Raw genomic sequence first — 12,229 nt, 5'->3', positions numbered from 1 at the left:
ACTATTTGGAGACTAGCTGGGAGGGGCCGAGACTGGAAGCAGAAATGAAGGAGACCATTGTAACAGTTTTGGTGAGGAACGACATTTCCTTGCCCAAAGGTGTGGCAGTGCTTCCAAAGAAAAGAAGTGAAAAGATTTGACAACTATTCAGGAGGAAGAAAGTCAAAGATGGTTTCTAGATTTCTGGCATAGCAGTCATAGGCTGTGGTGCCATTTACTGCAAAACAGCATGGCTGGAGCAGCAGCTTGTGCTGTGCTGTGAGCCCCGAGTCTGGAGAGGTTGAGCAAGCAGCTGGGAACACTGGTCTAGACATCAGAAGCCAGGCCTACACTAAATACAAAGCATGTCTAAGCATCATATGTGGCCAAGGGGAGGGGAAGGAGAAGGTTCCCTCTCCTGCTAACATTTTCAATTCGATGCATGATATGCTAGAAAAAAATACTCCCTAAATCTCTTATTCTACTTGGGTAATAGAAGCAAGCAAAAAGTGCTGTACAAGAACAAATGAAGGGCTTCTCCAAAATATTTAATTTTGTTGTTTTAAAATTTTATATGGAAACGTAAAGGGCTAAGAATAACATTCTTACAGAACAAGAAGAGGAGATTTGCCCCCTGAGACATCAAAACTTATTAAAGAGCAATAGTAATTATGACAGCATTATACTGACGCAGGGATACACCAACAAACAGAACTAATGGAACCAGACATACACGAAAACTTTATATCTGAGCTGGCAGGACGCAGCAATGAGGAATAAGAGACAATTCAGGCTAACTTTATGGGGAAAAAATAAGGAATTGTACCTGAGCACCTCATCTTATATACCAAAATCAACTCTGGATAGAGTGAAGACCTAAATGCCACAAAACTTTTTCTTTTTGAGGAAGATTGGCCCTGAGCTAACATCTGCTGCCAATCCTCCTCTTATTGCTGAGAAAGGTTGGCCCTGAGCTAACATCTGTGACCATCTTCCTCTATTTTATACATGGGACGCCTGCCACAGCGTGGCTTGACAAAGCGGTGCACAGGTCGGCACCCGGGATCCAAACTGGCGAACCCTGGGCCACCGAAGCAGAATGTGCGAACTTAACTGCTGCGCCACTGGGCTGGACCTTACAAAACTTTTTAGAAGGAGATATAGGCTAGTAATGACCCTGTGGAATGATGTACAAGACACAAAAAGCACAAACCATAAGGCAAAAGAAAAATAAAATTCACCTACATTAAAATGGACACTTCTGCCCAAGAACAACAAACACAACACCAAGAATGTGGAAAAAGCTACAAACTAGGAGAAGACTGTTGCAACATAAAACTAACAAAGGAGACTATATAAACAATTCCTACAAGTCAATAAGAAAAAGACAAGCAAAGCAGCCCAGGCTTACCATGTTATGTTTTACTTGTATGTCATTTGTGGAAAAAACGAGAGGCTAGTAAATCACGCAGGTGCAGAGCAAACCATCTGATGATGCACTCCTGCAAAGGCAAGCGCGACACTGCCCTACCTGGTCAGGAAGGACACAGCCATCACAACATTCTTGGGAGGACAATTTGTCAATATCCACCAAAAAAAACTGTAACATTCTTTTCACTTGGCAATTGCACTTCTAGGAATTATCCAAGAGATAAGCTCACATATCTAAAAAGATCAGTCAAGGACATTCTCTGCAATACTGTTTCTAGAAGCAGAAAAATGAAAAATTAAAATGTCAAACAATAGGGGATACGTTTAAATCAATCACATCCATACAATGGAATGTGAAATACAGCCATATAGTGAGAAGGAACTATGACTTAGCTAAACTGTTAGATGAAAAAATCAAGATGTAGAACAGCCTATTAACAAAAGGGGAGACAGCTAGAAGGTGAAGATGGAAAAATATGCACCCCTATATGCACAGACTGTCTCTGCAAGGACACAAGAAACCAGGAAGAGCGATTGCCACTGGGAAGGAGACTAGGGGACTGGTGCTAAAGAGCAGATGTCTTCCCCTCACTGAACAGCCCATAACACCTTTCATTTTGTTTTTAACCACGTATATGTGTGTGTTACCTTCTCAACAAGTAAAATCTCCTAGTGAGAAGATTTCAGCCATTCTTAAAGATAACGAAGAAAGTACAGTTTAAACAAATGATAGTATACCCATACTAATAAATACTATATTCAGCAGTTGAAAAGAACAGAGTAAATTTATACGTATTAATACAGAACAGATGCAGGGTTTCTTTTTTGGGTAATGAAAACTTTCTAAAATTGGTTGTGGTGATAGATGCCCAACTCTATGAATATACTAAAAGCAAGTGAATTATACACTTTCAATGGGTGAATTGTAAGGTGAATGTGTTAATTGTAACGGGAATTCTTTTTCAATAAAAGCTGTAAAAAAAAATATATAGTCATGTGCAGCATAATGATATTTCAGTTAACAACAGACCACACATACAACGGCAGTCCCATAAGATTGGTACCATATAGCCCAGGTGTGTAGTAGGCTACACCATCTAGGTTTGTGTAAGTACACTTTATGATGTAGCACAATGACGAAATCACCTAATGATGCATTTCTCAGAATGTATTCCCATTGTTAAACAACACATGACTATACACACACACACACACACAGATGGGGGGTGAGGGAATAGGGTTCAGCAAACTGTGACCCAAACACCAAATGTGACCCACCACTGGTTTTTATAAATAAAGTTTTATCAGCATACAGCCACACTCATTCATTTGTACATTATCTATGGCTGCTTTCACACTACAAAAGCAGAGTTGAGTAGTTACAACAGAGATAGTAGGGCCAGCAAAGCAGAAAATATTTACTATCTGGCCTTTTACAGAAAAAGTGTGCCAACCCCTGATATTAAAAAAATACTACGTTATATAGTTGAGCAAAAAACAACAGTTGCAGAATAATATGGTCAGTATATCACTTATGTTCTAAAGCCACACACAACACAATATAACATATTTTCTATGAGTATACGTAACAGTATTAGGAAATGATGTAGAAGGACAAGGACTAAATTAAACTCAGGTTACTTCTGGGCAGGGGTAGGCAGATAAAGACTGGGAGTTGGCCAAAGGGGACTATGGCTTTATTTGTAATTTATTTGAAAATTTATTTGTTTCAAGGAGACAAATTCATCTATTACCGGAGCAATCAAACCTTTTTTGTAAAATTAATTTTTTAAAAGCAAAGCTAGCAGAAGCAGAAAGTAACAGGACTAGCGGGAATAAAAAATGTGAGCTCTGATCTTGGTCTTAATTTTACTAAGCACTGCCAGAATTTTAAGTGTTGTGATCCACCTTTCAGTGCTTTCAGATCTTTCTCCTGGCATTTCTCTTACATATCCCCTTCATTAACTTCAGAACTGAGGTTTTCAAGTTTTAAGGTGAAAGGAGGTATGAGCAAGAGTGGCAGGGAGGGATGGAGGACAGCTACAAAGAAGGAACAGGCCAGCAAATGGCTGGATCCTGTCAAGTCAACTATTTTGGAGACATAATTCCTCTTTCAGGGTCCCTGGGACGTGTGATGACTCCCACTTCCGGTTTAGCATCATCTTGCAACAAGTCCTTGTGTATAACCTTCATATTCCTAACTTCACATAATTCATGCCACCCTCACGAGAGCTGTGGGACTTCTAACATTTTCTGTACTTCGAGTAAGTTTGAGAGTAAGTTTGTCTAGTCCTGTAACAAAGTATACTTTATAAATGAAAGTCAATGACTGTTAATGACCAATTCAGGCCCTAGAATGGCAAACGTGGCACCTGAGTCCCAACCGAGCTGCTTCACACCATAATTTACAAAGATAATACGGGTACAAATGATAAAATGGATATAATCCATCTTTAGGAAAATAAAGCAAATGGAAATTCAACTGAAGAAAAAAGTAAATAAGTTTAGGACAATTATTAGTTATTATTAATTATGGGAATGGACAGTTTTTTGAAGCAAAAACATAAAATGTCAAATGTAGTTTCCAACTGCATACATTTATACAAAATGAGACCTCAGATAACCAATCTTCTTGTAGGATACCTAGAAACTGTGAACAACTCTGGAAAAGGTAAATGCTCTAAAACAGTCATAAAAGAAAGAATCTAAAATTTTTTTTAAAAGAGGCAAATTCAAAAGATAGGGTATCATTAAGGCCATGATTTTACAGGAACCTGTGCTAGGTCTGTCTGCTTGAGCAATTATCAACAGGGGAAATTTGTGCAATTCTCTAATTGTGGTACCATAGCCACTTCTGCTTTTGCAACAAAAGCAACTGGACAACCTGAAGAAGGGTCGCTTTTAGCTGAAATAACCTGGGAAAATTTGGCTGTATATAAACTAGTTACGGGGTGGGGGGCGGGCGGGAAGCACTTTCACCAAAGAGATCTAAACAATCTGGTTTTAAACAAAGATCAGCATAATTAGGACGTCTTCACAAAGGAGAGAGAATAAGAAGGTGAGTATTAACAAAAGAGAGGCACCAAAAATTACATACACACGCATACATATTTTAAACTAAACATAATTTCATTTTAAGTTTCTCCTTGGGAAAAAGGCTTGCTTCCAGTAAACTCACCTCCATGTTCTAGAAATACTCGAACGCATCTTTCCTTTCCTCTTGCTGCAGAGAAATGTAGCAGGGTCCAGCCATTAGCATCCCGGCCATTTGGAGAATAGCCTTGTTCTAACATCTTTCGTACTGTGTGAACATCCCCGGCAGCCACTGCAGCCTGAATCTGCAATTCTTCCTGGAGTTCAGGGTTCCTTCGACAGTGGTGGTGTAACATCCTAGCTGAGTCCACTTTTTACAAAGGATTCATTAGGTCACAGGGATCAGCCTTTAAGGGCAGGCAGAATACATGAAATTTAGAACTGCTGGCTTCTGACAGTGTGGCCGTTAAACATCACAGAATTTTCCATTGCTAAACCATGTAAACCTTAGCAATGATAGTTCATACTACTACAACTAATTAATACGTATCTATTATGACCAAAACATACCAGTACCAAAACTTTCAGTAATGTCCCTAAGAATATAAAAGATTTTAAAACGCAAGCTAGGCAAAAAACCCTGAATTGCTGAAACAGGAAATTTCTTCTGCAGCCTTATGAAAACTCAAAGTAAACATCCTATGAACATAGTAGCATTATTTTAGGTAAAATGTAAGGTGATGCTGGGCAGCTAGAAGGAAGACAACAGAGAAGCCAGATGAGTACCTGTCTTAAGAGTTCAGATTTACCAAATGCACATGAAGGAAATTTAAGTTATAAACTATTCAAACATTTAGATTAGTGAGCAAATATGGAGTATCAAGTGGACAATTCATAGATATGAAGACTAAAGACCTTTAATTATGAGAAGTGGTTAAAAAAAAGGCAAAAAACTTTAGGTTGGTTTCTTCAAGTATTTCAACAATATTCTATTTTTAGCCTCAAAGGGTGGAAGGTTGAGGGGGAAAAGGAAGTGGGTGGGGTTAAGCAAATTAGAGTAAAATATATAGATGATATTTACTTTCCTTTTATTTCTGTTTGTCTTTCTATCCTCCCCACTTTATTACTGTTTGATGCACAATTTACTCCTCTTTTTTTGCCACATTTCTTTTACACTTCTCTAATTTCAGTTTTCCAGAAGTTTTACTCTATAAATATTCAAAGTGGCAAGATAATACAAAATATTTAAAAACTATAAGAATCTAAACCACCTGTTAATTAACCACATGAAAAAAATTATTTTAAAGGAAAAGTAGTAACTGAATTCTCATACTCTCTAATAGGTCACAAAAGAGGTGTGTACTCAAACTCCGTATACAATGAGATCTCCTTCATGCAGACAGGAAAAGCCCAAATTAAATGGTGACAAGCTGCATCTTACATGTGTGTACAAAAACCTTTTTAGTACATTTCTAAGCTTTTAAATACATACAGAAACTTAAAGTAACAAGCTTCTATGAAGCCATTCCATCTGGGCTAATTTTAAGGAACAGATTAGACTCATCTCTTAATTAGTAGGCTTCCATTTCTAAAAATAAAAAAAAATTATGTGATAAAGTCCTTTTGGTCTCATATGTAGGTTAGACATCTTGGGATAATCTTGTTACCGATAATAATTTATCTTACAAAACTTCTCATTATAGATTGTACGAAGGTAAACTTAAGCCTAACTCAGGTCAAATCATCACAGCTTAAGAGTCCATCAAACATCCTATGCTGTTTTATACATAGAAAATGGTTATGACAAACTCATCAGTATCACTACTAAGTAATGTAATTTAAAAATATCAGGCTACTACCACAAAGAACTGTTTACTCAGAGAAAAACCGGGAAATGAGAAATTTCCTGACAATTTGTTTTCTTGATAAATATGATTTCCCCAATCTCTTCATTTACTTTTTCAAATGACACTAAAATTAAGACTCCTGGCCTAGAAATTTTAAAACCAAGAATCCTTTTGGAATAGATTTTTGCTTATTTTTAGTGTTATAAAAGAAAATGTTGAAGACCATTAGAAGGAATTAATGGAAACTACTACTATATGCTCAAAACAATCATCTTTAACAGATTTTTTTTTAATGGGATGATTATCTTCACACTTGCATGAGGCCTAGTATGCAAGAAAAAGATTCAAATAATATCAAAACAAATCCGGATTTTCTTTTGGCTAGTGCTGTGTTTAGTATACATTAGTTGAATTGAAGGAGAAAAGTAAAAGCTAAACGGATTGTCCTCTAGAACAACAAGAGATGACCAATGACCCTCAGTCACTTACCTTACAGAAGAATGTCCCTTCTCCTGATAGATGGATTGCCTAATAATCATTGTGCACATACAGCATTGTGGGGAGGGGGCTCAGAGTGTGTCCAGATTGCAGCACAAATAAGCTCTCTTAACCTAAAAACAAATGAGATAACAATCATGGGAAAATTCCTAAAAATAATAAAGAATCATGGCTGCCTGCATAGTCTACCATTTGATGAGGTTAAATATCAGCACGTTGCAACAAACTTACAGAACAGAAAAAGAACTCAGACCAATTCTTAGAGAAAACAATCTCAAAACCTACATTAATCTCCAAGGTGGTATAGAATATGATTAATTTTCAGGAACTTTTTTTCCTAAAAAGCAGTTTTTTGATGAAGAGGAAAGAAAATAATAAACCACACATTTGGAATTTGGATGAGAACAGATTCTTCTTTTTGCTCTACTTAGAATGTATTTTCAGACTTGCTTCATTTGAATTGCTTTTTAACTGACATCGTTAGTCACTTGCTCTTTGTAAATAAGACTAAAATGAAAATATGTGTGCATTCAATACACTAGGTGGCTAGGGGCAAAATGAAATCACTGACAACTAAAAGGAGATTATGTCTTTAAATGCTGGTTTTTTATATGCCCATACGGTATCACTTTAATCAATTTAAAATTGTTATTCCTTTATGCATACACCAAACTGAGTAAAAGATTAATAACAGTCTTTCCAGCTTCCCCATATGAATTCTGAAAAATTTCTCTCTACAACTAAAATAAAAGGGATCTTTCTCCATGTTGATTAAATCCTAGGTCTGTGAATTACACTAATGCTAAGAACACACACAAAGTGACTTCCACACATTACACCAGAATCACTCCAGGAATTACTCATTGGGAGAACTGTCACCCCTGTCCCAGTGGGGTGGGTGTGCCAAGCCCTCTGTCATTTAAACAAGGAAAGGTCGGGCCACCTGGCAACCTGATGCACTATGGTGAAACGTGGCAGTCACAGGTGCTGCTGACTGCACAACCAGAACTCTGAAACATCCAGAAGAGTATAGTCCATTTTGACTCTTTCCTCTTTTCAAACCTTATTTTTCCTCACCAAACTTCTTCAAGGAAGGCCGAAGACCTTGCCAACATGCACTTGGAAATAATATTTGATTTAAAACGCTGCCTACTACTTCTAAATAAATGAATTAGACACGATCAGAACAGCTCCTACAACGCAAACTGTAAAAAATGCAGAACTATCTTTACAGAAATGGTTGATTCTAAGACTGGGGCAGGCAATATACAAGATGAGCCTGGAGCATCTTACAGTGCCAAAAAGGGACAAAGTGCTTGAAAAAAACGCAATAATGGGGGTATATCTAAAGGACACAGGAGCCAACTAAAAGAGCTCTCAATAGCCAAGATGGAACAATTTGAACAACACACTAATTAAAGTACTATTGGATTCTAACCCAAAGTACAGAATAAATACCAATAAGTCCATACTGATACAAATTACTGATTGAATAAACAAGTAAAGGGGGGAGAAGAAACAAATCTCCTGTGCAGAATTCCAAATAATTTGTACAGATTCTCCCTGCTCAAGGAGGAGGAAGATAACTTCCTTCTCCTTAAGTGTGGACCATGCATGGTAACTTCCTTCCAAAGAGGACAGCTGGAATGGGGGGAAAGAGCAACTTCACAGTGAGAAACCTGAAAACACTACCTCAGTTAGGTGAGCATGGTTAATATCAACAGTGCCAAGTCATGTTGTAGGTATACGAGGAGAACGGCAATTTACCTCTGTCATCTTTCTCCCCAAAACCCATAACCCCAGTCTAATCATGAGAAAAATATCAGACAAATTCCAGTTGAGGGGCATTCTACAAAATGCCTGACCAGTACTCAAAATGTCAAGGTCATCGAAAACAAGGAAACAAGAAGTCTGAGAAATTGTCACAGCTCAGAGAAGCCTAAGGAGACAAGATGACTAAATGGAATGTGGTGTCCTGGATGGGATCCTGGAACAGAAAAAGGACATGAGGTAAAAGCTAAGGAAATCAGAATACAGCAAGGATTTTAATAAATAATAATGTTCATTATTGAGTCAATAATTGTGACAAATGTATCTACTAATGTAAGATGTTAATAGGGGAAACTGTGTGAGGAGTATACGGGAACTGTGTACGATCTTTGTAATTTTTCTATAAATCTAAAACTACACTAAAATAAAAAATTTATTTAAAAAATGCAAACGGATGTCTCCAATGATGAGCCTCCAGCATTTCCACAAATAAACACGTGATTACTTTCCACACGAACTTCGGCCACATTTCAAGAATGAGCATCACTGGACGTCTTACTTGGAAGCGTGTCCTCAGCACCCCCTGCCTCACAGGACTCCCCCCATGGTTTCAAGCTTTAAGAATCCCTGTTCTGATTGTTGGTCCTTCCATCGACCCATCGCCACTTCCACGGAGGTAGTGAGGGCAGTGGGGGAGAGGACACACAAGGTGAGAGTCGAGGAGAATGTGAAATGGTATTAATTTAATAACGTCAAGAAAAGGCTTTGTGTTAAAAGATGAAGTGACTAAATTACGTCTCTCAACAAGAAACATGCATAAACAATAGCAACTTGTGATAATACCACACAGGCTACTTCCATCAGATGAAGGAAAATCTACTGAGTGCTGGACACCTGCATGGAGCACTGCTAGGTCTTGACCACTGGGATTACCTCTGGGTGGAACTTTAATAGAGTCCTGCATACTTTAAATAAATCGAATAATCCTAGAAATGTTAAGATCATTTTTCTCCTGTCTGACAATACTAAGCACTATAAGTAATAACCATAGGTTTAAACCAAAAAAGCACTCTTTGCATGCATCCATCTTTACAAGAAAAAGACAGACACACTACTCATACAGGCTCCCTGTCAGCCATATCCCTTAAATTATGAAGGACAATGATTTACTACCAAAACAGCCTTAATAGTCCAAAGCATCAGACAACTAATTAATTTTATCTTGGTGTTATTTTACGAGAATCTGTACTTAATAGAGTACAGCTATCCACATATATAAAAATAAAGGAAAAAAAGGCTATTGAACTTAAAAAGTAAATACGGTATCCAGTGGTAAAGGTGCCTACTAAAAACCACAGAGGAAGTCCAGAGGTGAGAATGGAAAAAAGTCTATTTCCTCTGAAGGAGTGCAAGTGTGAAACTCTGATAGCTCATGGAAGACGCTTATAAAAGAAAAGAACATGATGAGGGAGTCAATTTTCTAAATAAACATATGTACAAACTATGCTGTTTAAAATTGATAATGACTCAGAATGACTAAAACTCTGAGGGTGCAATCTTCAGAAATTCCGTTCCAGGTTTCATAGTCAGAAAAAAGAAAAAAACACACAAACAAGGAAGACTTCAGAACTATATATCAAAATGAGCCACTTCCCCAATGTCTATCATTTTTATATGAGATTTTATTGCACAATATTAACAGTGTGTTTAAATTTTACAGATTCATCTTGTCTACTGTACATGGGGTCAAAAGAAAACAATGTAGACCTCCAAGCTTTTATACTGTTAACTCTCCTAGAAACTGTAACTTTAGGAATTAAAATGTTACCATTTAATTTCCATATAGATGCCAAGTGAACTTCATTAAATTAAAAGCAAAACTTCTTGCTCCACATAATTAAATGAAGTCTATATTCATAGAATAGAGTGAACAATAAAATAACTATAAAACAAAATATGTTTAAGATCTAATATTATATAACTTTCACCAAACTTGCCCACACGTCCCCAGTTTCCTTTGGCATAAATGATTAGTCATTAATGGCTTTTTGCATATTATTTTCACTAAAAGTCCACACATTTTTTGATGAAGTGATACAAATTAGAACTGTGTTTTCAGATTTCACACAAACCAGAAACAAGATAACAGCTTGCTACTCAAAAAAGAAATAAGCATTTCTTTGCAGAATAAACAGAGATAAAGGCTGGTAAGGAAATAAAATCAGCAACTCCAAAGATATCGGCTCTGAGAAAAAAAAAAAAAACCCCAATGGCTCACAAGTCCTAAGAGGGAAGATGGATGCAGAAACACTGCAAGGCCCAAAGTGTGCAACAGGGCTGAGCTGCATGTTGATGAGCCCTACTTGTATGATCAAGAGCCTAGAACCCAAAATAAAGTAGAAGTGTTATTTTCGTATCACTCAACATAGTTAGCATAGTGCTTATGTTCCAAAACAAGTAAGGGTATTAGTATTTTCTCCAAATTACTGGGCCTCATATAACACAAAACATTTATTATCATGTACAACTTATCTATAACTCTCATGAGTTCCAGCAGAAAAACAAACAATTTTCACGAAATGTGGATGAGGGAAAAGAGGAAATTTTATAACTCACTTATCCAGACCCAACTCAAAGCTTAAATCACAAGTACTATAAATGACAAGGTCTTGTCAATATTATCTTATTAACCTATGTCTGGGAATATTATCTTAGCAGCCTCATGTCAGCGTCTAGAAAGTCTGCAAGAAAGGAGACAACTATTCTACCTAGGGAGTGCCTTCAGTTGAGACTGAAACGAAAGGCTGAAAGTCAGGTATTAGATATGCCGATCTAACTTTATCTGACTCTAGACTTTTCAGGGATAGCATGTACTTCTGTGTTATCACAGTTAAATGTGAACAAAATAAAGAGATATTGTACATGTCATAACGGTAAATAATTGTGAATGGCATCACTTACGTATAAGGAAAGTAAGTATTAGTCATAACTCTCTCAAGATACATCACTGAATATCTTCGATTAAAATCAGTTTTTCTCCCTCTGTGATTATAAATATATATTTGGTTACCAAATAAATAGGTGTTTTTTGATTTTTTTTTCTTTCAAAACCATGTGACTGGCAATAGAATTAACACAAAGTTAACTACCAGGGTGAAAAATGTAAACTACCTAACTGTCCATGTTGGCAAATAAGTACCCAAATTAAATATTTTAAATGTTTGGCATAACCTAAACCAAATGCTCTTGATCACGCTAATATCAGGAATAGATGTTGACAATTTATATATATTCCCTAATCTTAGAAAAATAATTAAAAGCATAGCGGATCAATGAAGTATTATTTAAGCAATGAGAATGAACTGGCTGGAAGCCAGGGGAAAGCAGTGTCCTCTCTTTATCTCACATGCTTGTCTTGCCTGAGACCCGCTCCCTTACCTTCTCAGTGCTAATACCCCTGGGAAATGAAAACATGCTGGAGTTAAATCTAAAGCAGAAAAAATACTTAATTGAGAAGGCCTGAATAGAAAATACCTAATTCATTTTTACCTTAAAAACATACTTCAAATATTTTAGTATTTTCTAAAAGTCCTAAGTAATCATTAGGTATCTCTGGTGATTCACATACTGAAATAATGAAAACTGCTTTAAGTTTATAGACTTCTGCCTAG

At 36.8% G+C, this 12,229-nt stretch overlaps 1 protein-coding gene across 2 annotated transcripts in view; it reads right to left on the bottom strand.

Annotated features, from left to right (window-relative positions):
* ASB7 (ankyrin repeat and SOCS box containing 7) overlaps positions 1-12,229 on the bottom strand; it is a 52,336-nt gene that overhangs the window by 37,795 nt on the left and 2,312 nt on the right. For both annotated transcript variants that reach the window (XM_044762910.2, XM_044762904.2), the window contains exons 3-4: positions 6,780-6,901; positions 4,589-4,850 (exon numbers count right to left, since the gene is read on the bottom strand). In XM_044762910.2, the coding sequence (XP_044618845.1) occupies positions 4,589-4,799 (211 nt within the window). In that variant the 5' untranslated portion in view covers positions 4,800-4,850; positions 6,780-6,901. The remainder of the gene's footprint in view (positions 1-4,588; positions 4,851-6,779; positions 6,902-12,229) is intronic.

Source organism: Equus asinus, chromosome 2, assembly GCF_041296235.1.
Source record: "Equus asinus isolate D_3611 breed Donkey chromosome 2, EquAss-T2T_v2, whole genome shotgun sequence".
Taxonomy (NCBI): domain Eukaryota; kingdom Metazoa; phylum Chordata; class Mammalia; order Perissodactyla; family Equidae; genus Equus; species Equus asinus.
This window is presented reverse-complemented; position numbering and strand designations above follow the sequence as displayed.